Here is a 22322-nt window from a genome sequence, read left to right as displayed (position 1 = left end):
AAAAATTAAAAAAAAAAAATCATAAGAGTAGGAGACAGAAACATGTTTTTACAGAAAGTCTGTTAACTCTTGGGCCAAAAGAAAACCTTTGTAATCTACTACATAGAATGAACACAAAGATCAAAATCTTCTATTTCAAACTGTCAAACAAACATTTAGAAGGAAATGATATTAAAACTTAAGAACTCTTTATTATAATTGATAAAGACCACATATAACAGAAATACTAGTTAATTTTGTTATGTTTTTCAAATTCAGACATGAAAAGATAAATACAAGTAACAACAGCCTAAGACATAAATCTAAATTTTTAGTTAACATGCAGCATATCTCTCTATATCCAATTGTACAAAATAAAGACAAGGGATAGCCAGGTGGACAAAATCAGCAGATCTAAATTAATTTACCTCAACAAACTTGTCTATTTGGAGAAGAATTTGTGTATTTTTCTATATTTTGCATCATTTACAAACACACTACAATCTGTAATAACAACTCTAAACCATCTATAAAATGTATATATTACACTATTTAAAAATAGAACTTGGTTTTCTCTATTATCTACTTTGTTGAAGAATACTTACAGTTAAGAGTCTCAAACAGAGCAAACAGCTGTATGACAACAATCTCTTTTATCCAGATATTTTACAAAGCTCGATAAGAGAAATGTTGAATATTAGGGGAAAAAATCCATCAGAAAAATATACATGTTATATTTTTCTAGGCAAACAGATGAGAAGGATATGTGTACAGTTTTTTGTACGAAAGGTAGAAGAGTTACTGTTGTTTGGCCACACAAATCCAATGCATTACATAAAATACCAAAACAAAATAAAAAGCTTCCAGAGAGAATAATACAATGTATTCTAAAAAGATAAAGTAGATGACTTCCAAAGTTTGTATGTAGTATATGCTTCCTCTATAAAGAAATTACCATACCTGGGCAAAAGAACTAAAGTTTGCCATAGTTTTTTGGTTTCATTAAATTTAACATTTTGAATAGGAAAAGCTTAAGAGTCATTTATCACCATCTATAAAAAAAGGGACCATATTTCAAAACAATAGGAACAAAACATGAGGACTAGATAATGTATCTGAATTACATCTAAGAGAGTTTCTAAAATCTGAAGCGTTCAATTAATACCCTACTATTTTAGCAATTAACATAAATCTAGGATGCTATGCTAGTTAAAGCTGAAAGTATGAGTAAAGGGATTTAATGCTAGCATCCTTCAGTTTGTGGACCTACAGGGAATTCATGATGCATTCAAAAGATGAATGAGTTAATTCAATACAATCTAGATATTTCTATCATTAATCTTATGATGGATTTTTCCTATCAGGAAGAGAAAATATAATATGATGAAAGTGATTTTGCATAGGAAGAGGAAAGAGAAAAGAAACACATTTACTTACAGCAGGCAACCATAAAAAGTACTCACTGTTCCTGACTGTGGCATAGCAAACACATCAATCACTCTGACGGTGTAATCATCAACAAATTCTCCAAGCATAAGACCCATAACTTCCATTGGAACTCCAGCACGACCATGCTTTAACATCTGTAAAGAGAACATAGGTAGATACGAAGCTTTAAAATCTTTGGTCCTTTCTATTTTTTTAATAACCTAATTTTGCTTCAGTAGAAATAAAAACACTCTTATTATAGATGTACCTAGAACAACAGCTTCCGTTTGAGGATTAACATTAACAAGTATTCCCAACTAAAAGACAGAGAGTGAAAGCAATAAAGCTCTCTAAAGCAAGTAACTTTCAATACTTACTTTTAACAGTGCAAGGGAAGAAATATATACTTGCTCTGCTGTGTCCACTGCAGGAGCATCTGTGGGTGGCCCCTAGAAATAAGCATATCAATTATTATAAACACACAGTTTATGAGTTTAAAATTAGTTACATGTTATATAAACGATTGTTTTTAAGAGTTTTGGGAAAATATGTCAAGTATCCTTTTAGTCGGGTACAACACAAATAATCAAAACAACTTTGCAAATATCAAACCTGCTGGCAAAATAAAACAAACTTAGTACTCAGGCAAGTGTCCAATGGACATAAAGCTTAAATCTTCCAGCAATGCTTATCTACCTCTGCTACAAAATGATTACCATGCACCAATTAGCCATGTTTCTTACCACAATCTGAGACTGATTTTCAGCTACGGACAGCATGTACATTTAGGGCTATGGGATCTCTGCAGATACGTAGATGTGGTTGGGGATAGGGGACAGAAGATTTCTAATCCCTAGGTGAAAGAGCTGTGAACAACATACTATGCACTCCACCTGATGAAGTTATTCCCCTCCCCAATACAACAAATTTAACACAAGTGCACCAGGTGTGAACAAACTGGTTGAGACTGCTGTAGCTAATATGAAAATACTTTTAAATCGGGACTACTATCTTTAAAACAAATGTTACCATTAATCTTACCACAGGTTAAGGGACACATTATGCTCTCCCTAAGGATTGTGTCTTCTTCATCAAAAGCAACAAGCCTCTTTTGACTCTAACATTCGGAGACATAAGGTAATTTATATAGGGTCATTACCCTCAAGATGACTACAATCTTATACATGTATTTCTGCACACAGAAAGCTTTATTGTTTTTTAAAACTGGCACTTGGAGAAATTAAAATGAGATGTGTCCTATAATTGTCAGGTTCTGTGTTGCTTAAAGTTTCCTTTCCTTGACAATAACTCTATTACAAATTGTAAAACAAACATGTTAGCTATCCAATTATAAATCAATATTCTATCTTGCTTTTATGGGTTTACTTACTAAAATTAAACAATTACTTCACTTGTTACATTTCAGACTTGTAGGTCTATGTGTATTTTGTGCTTCTTGTCTATTTGCTAAATGCTCTGATTTTTCAATTTTTATTTTTTGGTTTTGTTTAAAAGCTCATAATATTTGCCAGAAGCATAAAGTTCTATGTATGTTTTCTCTAAGTATAAAAACTACATACAAAAATTATTTGTTTCTTTATGTAGAAAGGGGTGTGAAAAATCAAATGCCTCTAATTTTATTTAAAGTATTTATTTGAAAGAGAGACCTCATGTGCATGTGTGTGCATGCGAACGGAGGAGGGGCAGAGAGAGAGAGAGAGAGAGAGAGAGAGAGAGAGAGAAGGAGAGGGTGAGGGAGAGGGAGAGAGAGGGAGAGAGAGAATCCCAAACAGGTACCGCCCAGTGAGGAGCCACTCGGGGCTCAACTCACAAACAATGAGATCATGATCTGAGCTGAAATCAAGAGTCAGACACTTAACTGTTTTAATAATAAAATTATTAAAACTTATTTTTGGGCGCCTGGGTGGCTCAGTCGGTTAGGCGTCCAACTTCGGCTCAGGTCATGATCTTGCGGTTCATGAGTTCAAGCCCCAGGTCAGGCTCTGTGCTGACAGCTCAGAGCCTGGAGCCTGTTTCGGATTCTGTGTCTCCCTCTCTCTCTCTGACCCTCCCCCGTTCATGCTCTCTCTCTGTCTCAAAAATAAATAAACGTTAAAAAAATTTTTCAAACCTTATTTTTAATAATAAATGCCAGAAAATAAACTTAAAACCCAAAACGAATTCATCTATTATCACCTAATGCAGGTTTACTGCTTGCCTTTCAAATAGATAGGAGTGTCTTTCAGAATGAAAACTCTTAAGCTGAAGTGCTGTCATGCCAAAACATTTGTTGAGATCATCATATAAAACATGATAATTTTGTTGATATGATTTATTCATCTAAGAAAGTAAAGAAACTTTAAGAAAAAAAAGCGAGAACAGTAGTAAGTTAGCCATGATGAGAGGTCTTAGGGAAGTATTCATCGAAATTGTATTCATAGAAATTATTTCCTGAATCCAGAGCAACTTAAAATTTCATATGGAGAAAAAGAATTTAAACTGGTATCTAGGCTACAGTTTTTCTGCTTAATATTTGTTTGTTTATTCATTTATTTATCTGATGTGGGAGACACAGGGTGTGAGCTGGGGAAAGGCAGAGAGGAGGGAGAGAGAATCCCAAGCAGGCTCCACGCTGTCCGCTGTCAGCCCAGAGGTGGATATGGGGCTGAATCCCACAAATAGTGAGATCACGACCTGAGCCAAAAATCAAGAGTCAGGCACTTAACGGACTGAGCCACCCAGGCACCACTTTTTTTTTTTTTTTCCTTTTAATACAGTCCTTCTTAACTTGCCAGAGATGATTAAGAAAAAAAGAAACAGGGAAATAAAACATCACACCATCACCAAAATATATTATTGACAAAACCCAGAAACTACCCCTGCTATCAATTAAAAAACCAACTTTAATTTGTTTAACATTTATATAACCAGTACACAGCAGAGGGCCTAGCACATCATAAGAACTTAGTAAGTACTGGTTGAAAAAATGAATGAATAAATAAACTAAGGTACTGCAAGGCAATGCAACAGAAATGAAAAATACCCACTAATTACGCTCTGAAAGAGCACAGCCATAAGCAAGTAGATATAAAGACCATTACCTCCTCTTTCACTATTTTCTTCTGGTTCAGAAACATACTAACAGAAAACCATGCAGCTTTTTCTCTACTGGATGGGAGCTATTTTTTGAGACAGTAGTCAGTGATTATTTCCTGTTACTCTTCTCACTCCGCTACTATTCTGTTTCTTGATCTAGTCAGTGACTAAATTTCTTAGAAAAAAAAAACTTGGCAAGAAGTAGAAAAGAAGTAGTGGTGAACTGCTTTTTTTTTTTTTAAAGTAATCTCTACACCCAACATAGAGCTTGAACTCACCATCCTGAGATCAAGAGTCAAGATCAAGAGTTATGTGCTCTTCCCACTGAGCAAGCCAGGCACCCCTGAACTGCATTCTTAAAAAAAAAAAAAAAAAGAGTAACCCATGGAATATACTGTCTATGGGACAGCTGCTAAGGATCTCCTGCAGCTGTGAATATCTGAGGCTATCATTTTCCCACATGCTCACCTGTCCAGAAGAATGTACAATCAGGCAAAGAAGAAAACCCAATTCAAGACCCTGGAAACTGAGCTAAGAGATTTGTATAAGGACCTGTACAACGGTAGATCAAAGATGACCCAAGTTAAGAAAAATGTGGGGCTATGGACAATATACCTACATTGTCTTTTAGCAAACACTCCCAAGGAATAGCATCCTCGCTATTCAAAGAGAGGAAAGACATCTAAAAATAGGACTCCTAAACAAAATTTTAGAAAATTATTTGGCATCAGTAGAATACAAGAAGCTTTCCTAACTTTGAAATAGAAAGTTCAAGGACATCCAAGATGAAAAGGTGAAAAATAATTAAGAACTAAAATTGCACTGGAGGAAACAAGGGTAAAAATAAACATGACAAGTTTAACTCACTGATACAGAACACAAAAAAGATAGCTCAGAATGTAAAATAAAAAGTAAGAGATGAAAACTACAAGAAATATAATGATAAGAGAGGACAAAGGAGCTGTAAGCTAAGAAATACGGTTGTTCCTGAGGATAAAACAAGAAATAGAAAAGATCAATAAGTAACAGTAAGGCTGAAAAATTTTCCTGAATGAAAAAAATAAAATTTCAACTTTTAGATCACTAAATGTCAGGCAATAATCAGCGAAGAAACTATTATACCTTGGAAAGTCTTAGGTAAATCTTAACTACAAGGATAAAAGCAAAATATCTAAAAACATGAAGGTAGAAAAACTAACCTTATGAAAAAATGCAACTCAGGTTGACTTTGGATATTTCTCTGCAACATTAAGTAGCAGAAAACAATGAAAGGAAGTTCCCAAGTTTTAATAGAAAAACAATGTGAGTCAGAAATTTTATATTTTAAAAATGTCTTTAGACCCACAAATATGTTACTAAATACACAAAGACTCGGAAAATATAATTCCATGTATCCTTCTTCAAAGAATTTCTTGAATAAATCATCCACTTGAGGCACCACAAATTAAAATTAAAACCTTAAAAATAGAAAAGCCATTACATTAAAAAAATCTGTTAAGATTACTGAGAGTAGTTAAAAATACATATAGATGTAAAAACAAAAACAAAAACAAAAAAACAGGTTCCAAACCACAGATACTGTCCAAGTAACTATACAGGGCAGTGGAAAGAAATGAAATGTACAAAATTCTCTGTTTCACAAATATGAGGGGAAAAAGAAAAAGGAATCTGTTTAAGTGATTTTGACTACTAAAGAAATATGGATTAAAAAGTCTTCTGAACAACCTTAAAATAACCACAATAAACATTAAAACTGAATGTACACCTTATAAAATCACTGGAGGAAGAAAAGCAGATACAACACTGACAATAAAATAAAACAAAACAGTAGGGAACCAAGAAGGGAACAAAATAAAAACAGTAAATATAAGATCAAATATACTGGCTATGAAAAAATATAAATGAATTAAAGTCCCTTGTCAAAAGCCTCTCATAACGTTTAAATTGGAAATTCATGGATATACTACTTACAAATAAAAATTAAAATGAAACAAAGGACTGGAAAGATTTGTTAGTCAGTGACATATCTGTATTTCTTTTTGTAAACACAGCCATAATGGCCACTATGTTTTACTCGGCTTGCCTTTGTCCAGCAATGCACTACAGTAATAGATTTCCCAGTATTAAATCAAGTTTCTACTCCTGGGATAAACGGTTGATATGATTTACATTTTTTTTTTTTTTTTAGTTTTTGTTTCCCTGTTTATAAGTGAGACTAGAGACCAGTTGGGCATTTTCCTTCTATTTTTTTTTTTTTTTAATTTATTTTTGGGACAGAGAGAGACAGAGCATGAACGGGGGAGGGGCAGAGAGAGAGGGAGACACAGAATCGGAAACAGGCTCCAGGCTCTGAGCCATCAGCCCAGAGCCTGACGCGGGGCTTGAACTCACGGACCGTGAGATCGTGACCTGGCTGAAGTCGGACGCTTAACCGACTGAGCCACCCAGGCGCCCCTCCTTCTATTTTTTTTAAAGTTTATTTCTTTATTTTGAGAGAGAAAGTGTGAGCAGGGGAGGGGCAGGGAGAGGGAGATCCCAACCAGGCTCTACTGACAGCATGGAGCCAGAGATGGGGCTCGACACCACAAACCGTGAGACTATGACCTGAGCTTAAATCAAGAGTTGGATGCTTAACTGAGCCACCCATGTGACCTGGGAATTTTCTTTTTTTCTGTTAAATTTGTCAGCTTTTGATATCATTATGTTAGATTTATAAAATACTTGTGAAATTTTACACTTTCCTACTTTCTGTGTTCTGGTAATATTAATACAGTTGACCCTTGAACATAGGGGGTTAAGGGTACCAATTTCCCGTGCACTCAAAAATCCACATATAATTTTTTTACTCCCCCCCCAAACTTAATATCCCACTGTTGACCAGAAGCCTTATTGATAATATAAACAATTAATTAACCCATATCTTGTATGTTATATGGACTATATACTTTACTCTTATAATAGAGAAAAGGTTATTGAGAAAATATATTTACACTACTGTACTGTATTTATTGGAAAAACTCTGTGTATGTAAGTGGACCCGTGTAAGTTCAAACCCATACTGTTCAAGGATCAATTGTATATCCTAAATTGTCTATGTCTTTAAATTTTGGAAGAGTTCACTATTAAATATTTGGCTCTAAAGCTGATTTTGAAGCCAATTGTCGTAACTTTTTCAGTGGTATTAATAAATTTACGTTATCTATGTCTGGTATTATATTGCTCCAGTTAGATTACAAAATTATCGCCACAGAATTGTATTGTATTGTATTTTACTTTTTAATTATTTAATATTGAAAACATTTTTTTTAAAGTTTATTTTGAGAGCAAGCAGGGGTGGGGCGGGGGGGAGAGAGAGAGGAAGACAGGGAGGGAGAGAGAGAGAGAGAGAGAGAGAGACAGAGAGAGAGAGAAAGAGAGAGAGAGAGAGAGAGAGAGAGAGAGAGAGAGAGAGAATCCCAAGCAGGCTCTGTACCAGCATCACAGAGCCTGATGCAGGGCTTGAACCCATGATCCATGAGATCATAACCTGAACCAAAACCAAGAGTCAGACAATTAACCGACTGAGCATCCCACTACTGAAAACACTTAGAACTAAATTTATTTCTCCATATCACATTACCTCACCACCCAGATAGATTATTTACATTAAAAAAATCAAATTATAAAATCTGGATAAAAATATTGGTGAAGGGATCTTCCTAATTCATTCTATGAGGTCAGCATTACCTGCTACCAAAGCCAAAGACACTACAAGAAAACTACAGGGGCTTCTGGATGGGTCAGTCAATTGAGCACCAGGCTCTCAATTTTAGCTCAGATCGTGATCTCACGGTTCATGGGATGGGAGCTGCACATCAGGCTCTGCACTGACAGCCCAGAGTCTGCTTGGAATTCTCTCTCCCCGCCTCTCTCTGCCTCTTTCCCACTCCCTCATTCGTGCTCTCTCTCGAAATAAACTATAAAAAACCAAAACCCAAACCAAAAACCTACAGACCAATATTTCTTACAAACACTGGTAAAAACTCCTCTACAAAATACTAGCAAACAAAACTTAGCTGTATATGTAAAGGATTATTCTACACATGACCAAGTGGGATTTATTCCTGCAATGCTAGGATTGTTCAACAAATGAAAACTGACCAATGTAATACACCACATGAACAGAATAAAGGGGAAAAAAGCCCACACAATCATTTCAACTGATGAAGAAAAAGCATCTAACAAAATTCAACACCGTTTCATAATAAAAATACTGAACAAACAAGGAATAGAAGGAAACTACCTCAACATGATAAAAGCCGTATCTGAAAGCCCACAGTGAACATAGTACTCCAAGGCAAAAGACAAAAAGTGTTTCCTTTAAAATCAGGAACAAGACAAGAATGCCTATTTTCACCACTTATTCAACATGGCACTGGAAGTTCTAGCCAAAGAAATTAGGCAAGAAATAACAGGCATCTAAACTAGAAAGGAAGAAGTAAAACTGTCCCTGTTTGGAGATAAGATGCTCTTACATGTAGAAAATGCTAACAATTACACACACACGAAAAACTATTAGAACTAATAAATGAATTCACAAAATAGCAGGCTACAGTCAACACACAAAAATCAGTTGCATTGATTTTTATCATGAACAAGGAACAATCTGAAAAAGAAATTCTAAAAGCAGGACGCCTGGCGGGCTCAGTCAATAGAGCATGGGACTCTTGATCTTGGGGTTGAGTTAAAGCCCCACATTGGGTGTGGAGCCTACTTAAAAAACAAAACAAAATGAAACAAGAAATTCTAAAAGCAATTCCATTTACAGTAACATCAAAAAGAATAAAATACTTAGCAATCAACCAAGGACATCAAAGAGTTTATGAAGAAACCTATAAAACACTGTTGCAAGAAATTAAAGAACATAAATAAATAATGTGAAATGGGAAACACAGCCCATGATCTAAAGACTTCATATTAAAATGTCAAGACTATCCAAAGCAATCTACAGATTCAATGTAATCTCTATCAAAATTCCAATGGTGACTGTTGCAGAAACAGAAAACCCAACCTAAAATTCATATGGAATCTCAAGGGATGGTAACTAGCCAAGTCAATCTTGAAAAAGAACAAAACCTTCTGAAGGACTCAAACTTCGTGACTGCAAAACTTATTACAAAGCTACAGTAATCAAAAGTGTGGTACTGGCACAAAAAATAGACATACAGACCAATGAAGAGCCGAGAGAGCCCAGAAATAAACCCTTACATATATGGTCAAATAATTTTTAACAAGGGTGCTAAGACAATTCAATGGGAAAGGACAGTGTTTTCAACAAATGGTGCTAGGAAAACTGAATATCCACATTCAAATGAATGAAACTGGAACTTTACCTAACACCTTAAAAATTTTAACTCAAAATGGATCAAGGACCTAATATAAGATCTAACAATGAGAGAAGAAAACAAAGGACAAAAGCTTCACAATGTTGATTTGGCAATGATTTCTTGGATATGACACCAAAGGCACAGGTAAAAGAAAAAACAGATAAATGGACCTCATGCAAAATTTAAAAATTTGTGCATCACAAGATACTATCAACAGTGTAAAAGACAACCTACAGAATGGGAGAAAATACCGCAGTTCAATATCTAGATTATATGAGAACTCCTAAAACTCATCAACAAAAAACCCTGATTCATAAGTGGGCAAACAACTTGAACAGACATTCATCCAAAGAAGATATGTGAATGGCCAATAAGCACATGAAAAGATGCTCGACATCACTAATCATAAGGGAAATGCAAATCAAAACTATAATGAGATACCATCTTATACCCATTAGGATGGCTATTATCAAAAGAAAGAAAGGGAGAGAAGAAAAGAAAAAACCCAGAAACAACAATTCAAACCTTTGTGCACTGCTGACAGGAATGTAAGATAGTAAAGTCACTATGGAAAACAGTTATGACAGTTCCTCAAATAATTAAAAATAGAATACTATAAGATCTAGCAATTCCATTTCTGGATATACACCCAAAAACATTGAAAGCAGGTTCTCAAAGAAATATTTGTATACCAATGTTCACAGCAACATTATTTACAATAGCTAAAATGTGGAAACAACCCAAATATCCATCAAGAGATTAAAAGATAAGCAAAATGGGGGCACCGCTGCTTAAGCATCTGATTTGCATTTCGGCTCAGGTCATGATCTCACGGTCGTGGGATCAAGCCCCATGTCGGGCTCCACTCTGAGTGTGGATCTTGCTTGGGATTCTCCCCCCCAACCCCTCTCGCTGCCCCTCCCCTGCTCACACTCTCTCTCTTTCAAAATAAATAAATAAATAAACATTAAAAATAATAAAAGATAAGCAAAATGTGGTATATACATACAATAGAATATTATTCAGCCTTAAAAAGGCAGGAAATTGTGCAATATACTAAAATATGAATGAAGTGAACATCATGCAAAGGGAAATATGCCAATCACAAAAAACAAAGTATAATTCCACTTATATGATGAGGTACTTAGAGTAGTAAAATCAAAAAGACAGAAAGTGTAATGGTGATTGCCAGAGGCTGGCAGAAGAGGAGTGTGAAGAGTTTTATATACATATATATACGGGTATTTGTGTGTGTGTGTGTGTGTGTGTGTGTGTGTGTGTGTGTTTATACATGAATATCTGATCTGGGTGAGGAAACACATTCTAATTTGCACATATAAAATATAAAACTGACAACATAATCTAAAATTTTTTCTAAAAAGAAAAAATCTGAAAAAATAGTTGCCCCATTTATGACAAAAAGTCAATATATAAATTAACAAACAAAATACAAAAACTGTAATGGAAACATGGGCAAAGAATATAAAGCAAGTAATTACATAAATACATGATGAAATAAATATGAAAATGTTCAACCTCACTAGCTGACCTTCTTTAATTAAGAAATACCAATTAACACATTAAGATGTTGTTGTTTTCTATCACATGAGCTTTATAATACCCAATTGTGGAGATGGTATTATAAAAGAAATACTCTGAGCACTGTTGGTGAGAATGTAAACTGGTATAATCCATCAGAAAATCTGTGTATCAAGAGCTTTACAACTGCACAAACTTTTTGACCCTACTTTTGCACTCCTAGAAATTATTTAAGTAAATAAGCTGAGATGTTTGCATGAACCAGAATGTTCATGACGCTTCTTTTAATAACAAATAAATCTAGGAAAAAAAAAACAATAATTAAAGAATATTGTTGAATATCCCTTTCTCTGAAAGACAAACACCATACAATGTCACTCATGTGGAATTTAGGAAACAAAACAACTGGACAAAGAAAAACAGACAAAAAAGACTTTTTAAACTTTTTTTTTTTTTTTAGCAAAGTTTATTTATTTTGAGAGAAAGAGAATCCCAAGCAGGCTCCGCACTGCCAGTGCAAAGCCCAACATGGGCCTCAATCCCATGAACCATAAGATCATGACCTGAGCTGAAATCAAAAGTCGGATGCTTGACCAACTAAGCCACCCAGGGCTCTCCCCTTTTTTCATAAAGCTTATTTATTTTGAGAGAGAGAGAGAGACAGAGAGAGAGAGAGAGGAGACTCTTAAATACAGAGAACAAACTGGTGGTTGCCAGAGGGGAGGTGGATTGGGGGATGGGTGAAAGAGATAATGGGGATGAAGAATACACTTACTTTTTTTTTTTTTTTTTTTTTTAGTTTATTTTTATTTATTTTGAGAGAGAGATGGAGAGAGAGCAAGGGAGGGGCAGAAAGAAAGGGAGACAGAATCCCAAGCAGGCTCCACACTGTCAGCACAGAGCCCGATGCAGGGCTCACACTCACAAACTGTGAGATCATGACCTGAGCCAAAACCAGGAGTCAGACACTTAACTGACTGAGTCACCCAGTTGTCCCCCAAGACTACGCTTATTTTGATGACTACTGAGAAATGTAAAGAATTGTTGAATCATTATATTGTACACCTGAAACTAATAACACAGTATGTTAATTAACTTGAATAAAAATTTTTTAAAAAGTTCCCTATGATGAGATCTCAAAATACTTCAGGTGCTAGATGGCTATACCCTAGGCAAAGATATCAAGGTATAGCTGTATTTCAAATAACTTAAGAAAAACAAAATGTATGAGTCATTGACTTCAAGAAGGGGAAATGTATAGAGCAGGAGTGATCAGGGTAATGAGGTAGTAATGAGAATCCTAGGACTGTGAGGCACTATCCAGCAAACACAGACATAATGGTTTTTTCCCTTATCCACTGACGTTTCCAAGTCCCTTTAACTAGCCCTGCCCTCACATCTCACATATGCAATCCTGTGACTTTAATGAGAAACAAAGGATTTCACAAGTAGAAATTGATACAAATTGTTTTAAGTTAGGCCTAAGTTAACTATTTTTAGCCTTTGTTTACATTCAACTAAAATGGACATGTGGTGATCACAACAAATCATCCATGTCCCACTTGTAGGATGAAAAAAATCTGAATAAATGCACAGAATTGGAATTACTTCAATCATCTTTCACTTTTTGAGAACTTACTATATTTAAGAAACTAAGCTAAATGCTGGGTAAACCAAAGTGAAAAATTATACAATGATTAAAGCAAATGAAAACCTGAACCCAAATATTTTTTGAATTTTTAAACTTGGGATTTACTACTATAAAAAATAATAGAGAAAATGTTTTCTTTCTGGTGCTTAGTCAAACAGCATAGCTCTAAAATAATCAGCTTATAAAGTGTGTGAACTATTCAAGTTCTCTGCTGACCTTATAATGATTTTACTACCACGATAAACAAGTACAGAAGGTCATTTTTTTGGAGATTGAACATGATGTAACTTAAATTTCAAGGTTCTTTAAAAGCAATAGAATAACTGAAGGCACTGGTATTATTAACGTGGTATTAAGCAAAAGAAAAACTAAAATAAAAAACTAAAGAAAACTGGTCTGTATGTCACACAATGCCACTACAAAATAGAAACGCATGTATCATTGATAACAGGTAAGTAAAATAAGAAACATCTATGGGGCCCTTGGCTGGCTCAGTCTGTGGTAGATCCTGATCTCAGGGTCTTGAGTTCAAGCCCCATATTGGGGGTAGAGTTTACTGTAAAAAAAGAAAAAAACCTAAATGTTCTGCAGCTTTATAGTCTATTGTTAAAAATTTAAATTAACGTTACAATTTAAAAAGTGAAATATGATTTAGTTATATATTGCTGTATAAGACACATAACGAAAATATACCCCTAGGATAAACAAGAAATTGAAATGCAATACATTTTCTACACAACTCCTCAATATTCAATTCCTACAGTCAACTTTAAAATCACTTACATAAGTCTGACTCTTCAAAACTAAGTTTATTTTAAAAGGAGAGAAAGTCTCTACCTTTAATCTAAGAGTATAAAATCAGAGAAAATAGGTGAACCATACGCACAAACAGCGCCTTTATACATACCATGAAAATCTACCCAACCAGTGTTATAATACCTATGATGGACTCCACAAAGGCATTAAACTAACCTCTGTACAGTAAGTTTTCATCTGCCACATTTAGTAAAACAAAAATTAACTTCTAGATCCACAAATTTTAAATGTGGTTCATTTAAATGAGACATGGTTCCCCACACCCCACCCCCATTTAGAAGGTTAAAATCTGATCCAGCATAAAAAGCTGTGACTTTTACTTGGGCAGCCCTTGTTGACTAAGTGCTAAAAAAAAAGGCATTTGCCATTATAACAGGATAAAACTAACGCCTCAAAGTGTTACCTACTCAGGCCTTTTAACAAATTTGTTAACACTATTAGTTATATTACTCCACCTTTCTCTTAGTGTGAACTGGTATCAATTATTTAGCCAATTTTATTATGTTATTAAAATACCTGCTGATTAAACACGAACCAAAGTGTCACTTAAAAGAAATGTAAAATAAATAGTATCACTGAACTGCAACGTTCTAAAACTATCTAAAAATATAAAGTTATTTTGGGAAACGACATAAAACATTTCAAAATTCGTTAAAAAGTTGTTCTAGGGTTAAAATATCACACAGGCTTTATTTTTACAATGGTTGTTTAAAGGTGTATATTTGGTCCTGCATCACAGAATTATTTTTAAAAGTGTGTTAAAATATGTATTTTTCAAGAAAGAGAAAACAAATTTTATTAACAAATAGGTGACTACATTTGAAAAACAAAATAAAACCTAAACATATACTGAATAGTTGACAGAAAATATTTTCTAATTTATAGTATCCAATATAACTGAAATTTAACAAATTCTGTCAAATATTTAAAAATTTGATGAACGACCTTCAGTTTCTGCAATTAAAACATCCTTAAAAAAACCAACTGACCACAAGAGGCAAATTCAAACACCTACAAATAACCACGATGGTATTGTTTATCTCCTATCCAGCAAGGTAAGAAACAACCTTTTAATACTTTAATTTTGTGAGTATTAAACAACTAGTGTGAAAAACAAGCTGCATGTAAACTATTTCTACTGCCTGAGCTTCAATGACTAGCTGAGGCAACCTGTTATAGGAGGTGTTAATTGGCAATAGGAGTACAAGTCAGAAGCATGTTCCCCATCGTCCTAACCCAGCAAGGCTAGGTCATTAAAGTGGAAATGAATTCTTTCATGTCGACTTAACCCCTTCAATGCATGATTTCAGCTGTTTTCTCTCAATTAATTTAAAAAACTTGTTACTTTTTAGAGTTAAAAAAAAAAGTGTTCCTCCCAAAAAGGTCCTTTGGCTAACAGTTCCAATGACTATATTATTCAGAAGAGAAGAATAGAGCAAGTTAACTGCAATGTAAAATAGCAACTCTCCCTTCTAAAAAACATATAAACTAGTTATATTTGCTTATTTTAACACTGTAAAGAAGATATAGGACATAGTGTTTAGAAATAGCTTGGAACCACTTAATCATATAAGGTTTTGATTTACATTTCCATTTAAGGATCCAACTGTCCTATGGTGATGACTTAATCACCTTACCGTTAGGATAGGGTAATATTAATTTTTTCACTCCCATAATGTCCATACACGAATCCTCAATTTAAAAATATTTTGAAATATATATGAGTTAAACACCTTTCTAATTATGTTTTATTATTCTGATAAGGTGCATAGTCACAGCATATCCTAATGACTGGTTGCCAAAAAGCCTAAATTCCTTTTATGGCATGATCTCAGAGGTTTCCAGATGGCACATTAATTCTTAAGGAAAAAAAAAATACAAAAAGAAGGAAAGAAAAATAAGAATGAAAATATCAAAATAATGATGCATTGCTTTTGAAATGCTGTATTCATAAATACTAATATTCTTATATATTCTTCAGCATTACAGGCATTTTAAATAAAATTCAACTAAATAAATAACATTTTAAATATTACAATTAAATTAACATATTTATGTCTTTCATCTCTGAGTCACCCTGAAAATACTTCCTTTAATAAAAAGAGTAAGAGTAAGAACTAAACATCAGAAAACTTATACTACCTAAAATTATGTAACTTGTGATCAATAAAAAATTACCAACATGACAATACAGACATAATTTCATCAACTGTTGTAATATAGCTGGACTCTTGAGTAACTACAACTAAAAATATGCTTATTAAAAACTTGGTTAGCAAGGGCTAAGATAACAATGGGCAATATAATGGTTCAAGGATATAAAAAATAGAAATTATACTACACCCAATTCTATATTCCTTTCCCTACCTCACCCTACTCTTCTTCCAAGTCTTCCAATTTGACAAACTCAGTTCCTCTATGCAAACAGATTTTCTTTCCTTAGGTCTACTGACCTCCTCCAATACAGCAAACCTAAATAGCTACCATGGAACCAATACTTTGAGAATATAAAAATTTCAGTGGGGAAAAAGGCAGTAGGGTGGGGCTACAGAATAGTAAGGGAGAGGGTAAGATGACAACATTACCTGGTTATAAAGACAACTAATCTAAGTAACAAAGGATCTGGAGGCCTAATGCACACTGCCCAATGTTACATTTCTCTTTTAAGACACTCACTTTGAAATAATTTTTACGTACTTAAAAATATGTATGTGAAATATACTGTAAGCATCAATCACTTTAGATATCTAAGAAATGTGTCCCTCCGGAATAGGGATCTACTATCTCCCACTCTGGGTTACGTTCACTCTGCCCCACAGCAATGAGGAAGGAGCAAGCACAATGCTTGACTACCTTTGTTATACAGAAGCATCATTCACAGAAGATCAGGTAGTCAAACTTCAGAAACTGTAAGATAACTACAAATGTCTGAGTAGCTAAAACATGCTGTCTTTTATAACTGGAAATTAATTCCCAGAATCAAGCAGAACCTTCCATGTCCTACAACAGAACATGAAGTTATCCAAACTGTTCCACAAGAGACCCTCTACTACTAACTAGCTCAGACTTTAAAATTCTTGTAGTCATGGGTGCCCCTTTTTTCTTTTACAATGTTCAATGTTACTATTTATCTCTGAATTTAAATCACAAAACATGTAAAACATAAGTCAGCCACAAACTGGTTATTTTGGGAAGCACTCATAATCTATTGGCCCACCTTCTGAATTAGTACACAATACATGTATGGTATGTTACTTACACATACACAGAATGTATGTTTTTATTTATTCACTGAACAACCACAAACTGGAGCCTACTTGCTGGCTGTACAAAGGCAAACATGCCCCCCCCACCCCCGCAAAAGGTTTATGAACTAGGAGGTAGGCAAGAAAGAGACAAAACTGTAAATGCAACACAGTAGATTAAGTGCAAAAATAGAGGCGTATATAAGGGACACAAAAGTCAGAGCAATCTACTTGATAAAATCTTTCCATAGGCTAAGAATTAAAGAATATGCAGAACTTTTCCAAACAAAAACGGGAGAGGAATGTTGGGAAAAGGTATTCCAAGAAAAAAAAAAAGACATACTGAAAGACACAGAGATATGAAACAGTGATCATCCTGCATATTTCTGTTCAAAGCTTTTTAAACAATAAAATGGGCTGCTAAAGCATGAGTTCTTAAGTTAAATATAAGTTAATAGTGCTTCAATTTCAATGGGTGTTTTTCTGAAGATATGACTTTTTTTTTTAATTTTTTTTTTCAACGTTTATTTATTTTTGGGACAGAGAGAGACAGAGCATGAACAGGGGAGGGGCAGAGAGAGAGGGAGACACAGAATCAGAAACAGGCTCCAGGCTCCGAGCCATCAGCCCAGAGCCCGACGCGGGGCTCGAACCCACGGACCGTGAGATCGTGACCTGGCTGAAGTCGGACGCTTAACCGACTGCGCCACCCAGGCGCCCCTGAAGATATGACTTTTTTTAAAAGGCCATCTTTAGGGGCGCCTGGATGGCGCAGTCGGTTAAGCGTCCGACTTCAGCTCAGGTCACGATCTCGCGGTCCGTGGGTTCGAGCCCCGCGTCGGGCTCTGGGCTGATGGCTCGGAGCCTGGATGGAGCCTGCTTCCGATTCTGTGTCTCCCTCTCTCTCTGCCCCTCCCCTGTTCATGCTCTGTCTCTGTCTCAAAAATAAATAAACGTTAAAAAAAAAAATTAAAAAAAAAAAAGGCCATCTTTAAAAGATGCTTTTTCTTTCTATCCTTACTTTTCCCTTTACAAAAAATATTTAGCACTTTAGAATATAAATCAAACAGTCTGGAATTCTCTGACATGTTTTAAAATAATATACAGTTATAAAACAGTAAAGAAGATGTGTTTTTCTATACAAAATGTTATAATAATATGTAATATTTCTTTAATTTATAGAATTTGTACAAATATTAAATCTAAGGCTAAGAACAATTTCCCTTTCACATATAGTTCTCAGAACTGAATATTGTTGTAACCAACAGTATTCTAAAAAGCTGATTACCCGACATTCAAGCAATGGGTATCGCTGGAAAAGAAGACACAGAGTTCAAGGCTGGGATTAGCTGAATCACTAATCAAAGGAGCTGGAGAGTAAGTGGATGCTACTGTGATCAGCTGTTAGAGCCACTAAATGTTCAGCCATAAAAGCAGGCCCTAGAGTTGTTAACACAGAATACTAATAACCTGGCCTGCGTGGGTGTATCTTATCTTGTTTTGTATTTTTCAAATATGCTATTTATATCACCTCATGGAAAAAAATAAAGACGAAGAACAATATAGGAAAGCACCATACACAGGGGAGGAAATCCAAAAACATGGGTGAATATAGGCATGGTTAGGTGGAAAAGAAAAAAGACAGGAAAGCTCTGTGCGTGACACACCATGTATGACATGCACCGGGTATATGATGAATAAATCAGGTGTGGTGCTAGTCCTTAAAATGTATGTTGGAGACAGACAATACACAAGTAAAAATAAAAATGAGCATATAATTGTAACTTGAGTTATCAAAGGATAACTCAAAATAATAGGAAAGAGAACAAGCTTTGGAGATGTAATAAAAACAAGGCCTATTTTCAAAGAGCCTTCCCCTTTATTTCAAAGAAATAAACACGTAAGCCAGTGGTTCCTAACCTTGTTTTATTCCTCAGAATCCCCTGGAGGAGTTAAAAAATCCTGATGTCTAGGCCCACCCTCAGAGACTCTGATTTAAATTACTCTGGAGTGAGGCTCAGTAATCTTTTTTATTTTTTAGCATTCCAAGTGATTCTAAAATACAGCCAAGGTTGAGAACCACTGATACAAACTTGTAAACCAAAGGATTTCATTATTTTGAGGTTAATGAAAGGACTGGAGTAAGTCTGTCTGGCTAATTGGCGAGGAATTTCAGAGATCTACAGCCAATCCCCAAACAAATCACATACACAAATCACATTACAATAGGATTTTATTATAATCTCAACTCAGTGAAATGGAATGGTTTTACAAAGTGCTACAGTAGGAAGTAAGAGATTAATCAGGTTTGAAGACATCATAAGTGATAATTACTGTTATCCACCAAATTATTTCTGGTCCTTCCCTCCAGCACATAATAGGACTACACCTCCTTGACCTCTTGAATTTAGGTGGGTACATGTGACTTGCTTTAGCCAATGAAATATAAATAGAGGTGACCTGTCATTTCCAGTCAAAGCTTTTTAAGAGCCAGAGCTCAATGATAGCATTCTGTCAGCTTGAGTCCCAGAGTAAGGATGACACCACCAAATGGCACCTAACTGATCCATGACAGACATACAGTGTAAGTGAAAAGGAAAACTTTGTAGTTTTAAGTCATTGTAACCAACAGTATTCTAAAAAGCTGATTACCCGACATTCAAGCAATGGGTACCGCTGGAAAAGAAGACACAGAGTTCAAGGCTAGGATTAGCTGAATCACTAATCAAAGGAGCTGAGATTTACGGGTTGTTCTTGAAGTTTTTAGAACTCACTGAGTTCTAAAAATTTAAGTCACTGAGATTTACGGGTTGTTCTTGAAGCATAACCCAGCCTTCCTGACACACCATAGAAGATGTCCAGAGGAAGAAGATTATTTAAGCAGTCCAGAAGGAAAGTTAAGAAGTGTAATTCAGGAGTGTCTAGCAGGCTCAATTGGAAGAGCATGAAACATTCGATCCTGGAGTCGTGAATTCAAGCACCACATGAGGTATAAAGATTACTTAAAAAAAAAAAAAAAAAGTACAATTCATTAGACAAACAATGGCGGCAAGGGGCATTTGTTTCAAGAGAATGAGTCATGAATGAATAGAAGCAGAATGACCTGGACTCCTGAAGAATTACCGAATAGTATAATAGGGCTAGTTTAAGATATGAGAAGGTTTGAACAAGAGAAAGCTGGAAAAAGACAACTTACAAGGAACTAAATATCTAGACAAGAGATCAACTCAAAAAAGGATCAAAGCAGCCATTCCACAAAGCGGTTCACATACTAGTCTTCAATCTTCTCTCTGCCCTGTTACACCTAAGTGAGAAGATGCGTTTTCACCAGTAACAATGACATACTATTTTACATATCATTTTAGAAAGTTTCCAGTTGATTCTGATCCACTTTTAGGAGAGATGGCACTCCCCTTTCCCTAAATCCTCAAGAATCACTAGAGTTTGGCTTGAGGACTGTAATTTTTACCCTACAGTGAAGATGACTAAAGCCTTACAAAGAATGTTTAAGCAAATGAATAAAATAATAAGCTCTACATCTTAAAAAGGACTTGTATTGCTGGTAGTAGCAAGATTTACTATGGGATACTATGACAAGAAGGGTACAGATAAAAATTATGTAAAGGTCTGAATTAAGCAGATACAATGACAGAAGAAATACATTCAAGAGACTTTTAGAAAACAGACCCCATACTACAAATCTTGAGGACTAACTATGTAGAGGAAATGGATTAGCACACTGCGATTGCATGTTTTTCCTGGGGAAGCGGGGCAAATATCAATACCATTAATCAAGATAGGAAATACCTTCAAGCCATATCCAAAATCTCCAGAATCTAACTATTTCCTACCAACAGAATCTTACTGCTTACCACCATAGCATTCTGATAGTTATAAATATTACAGGGACATGAAATCCATCCATATCTCATTATAACTGTTTTTGTTTTTACTCTTATTAGAAATGATCTGAGGGGGCGCCTGGGTGGCGCAGTCGGTTAAGCGTCCGACATCAGCCAGGTCACGATCTCGCTGTCCGTGAGTTCGAGCTCCGCGTCAGGCTCTGGGCTGATGGCTCGGAGCCTGGAGCCTGTTTCCGATTCTGTGTCTCCCTCTCTCTCTGCCCCTCCCCCGTTCATGCTCTGTCTCTCTCTGTCCCAAAAATAAATAAAAAATGTTGAAAAAAAAATTTAAAAAAAAAAAAAAAGAAATGATCTGAGTTCTCTGTTCCTTTCTATCACACTGATTAATCAAGACCTGGCATTACAAAGTTCAAATTTAATTCAATGCAGGGGCACCTGGGTGGCTCCATCAGTTAAGCATCCAACTCTTGATTTAGGCCCAGGTCCTGATCTCACAGTTCATGAGCTTGAGCCCCATGTGGGGCTCTGTGCGGACAGCAAAGAGCCTGCTTGGGATTCTCTCTCTTCCTGTCTCTCTGCCCCTTTCCTGCTCATGCATACTCTCTCTCTTAAAATAAACTTAAAAAAAATTCAATCCAATGCAACTTTAATAGCATTATATACAGTATACAAACAATGGTTTAGGCCTGCCTAAAGAGGAACAATTTAAGACTATCAAAAATCATGATAACAATCAGTTATTTACTCAAAATTAAACACACTAACATCTATTCTTAATAACACTAGTTTTCTTCCCTCTTGATCTAAACCACTAAAGTTCTTCATCCCCAAGCAGAGTTGATAGATAAAAAAATTCATAATACTCAGTTAAATTTGAATTTCGATAAATGAATATTTTAAATATGTACATTCCATGAAATATTTGGGACATATCTATATTTTAAAAATACTCATTGTTCAAATAGAATTCAAATTTAACTGGGCATCCCATATTTTTATTTGCTAAATATGGTAACTCTATTATACCCAAGTAACTATTAAGTACAGTACTTTCTAATTTAAGTCCATATTGGAAGTCTCTTTCCCATTTTATTTGTTATGCCTAGCTTAAGCTAGTCAGAGGCAACTTTATACTACTACATATAACAGTAACTTTTTCAAAACCTAATGCTACTTCTTTATCTTTCTTTTTTAAGTTTATTTATTTATTTTGAGAGAGACAGCACAAGTGGGGGAGGGGCAGAGAGAGAGGGAGAGAAAATCCCAAGCAGGCTCTGCACCGCCAGCACGGAGCCTGAAGCAGGGATGGATCCCACAAACTGTGAAATCATGACCTAAG

The 22322-nt window shown here is 35.2% G+C and overlaps 1 protein-coding gene across 2 annotated transcripts in view; it reads right to left on the bottom strand.

Moving 5' to 3' along the window:
• The window catches only part of PSMD14 (proteasome 26S subunit, non-ATPase 14), a 97960-nt gene that overhangs the window by 41902 nt on the left and 33736 nt on the right, over positions 1-22322 (bottom strand). For both annotated transcript variants that reach the window (XM_043576891.1, XM_043576892.1), the window contains 2 exons: positions 1785-1856; positions 1443-1562 (listed from right to left, as the gene is read on the bottom strand). In XM_043576891.1, coding sequence (XP_043432826.1) covers positions 1443-1562; positions 1785-1856 — 192 coding nt within the window. The remainder of the gene's footprint in view (positions 1-1442; positions 1563-1784; positions 1857-22322) is intronic.

The sequence above is a fragment of the Prionailurus bengalensis genome, chromosome C1 (genome assembly GCF_016509475.1).
Source record: "Prionailurus bengalensis isolate Pbe53 chromosome C1, Fcat_Pben_1.1_paternal_pri, whole genome shotgun sequence".
Lineage (NCBI taxonomy): Eukaryota > Metazoa > Chordata > Mammalia > Carnivora > Felidae > Prionailurus > Prionailurus bengalensis.
This window is presented reverse-complemented; position numbering and strand designations above follow the sequence as displayed.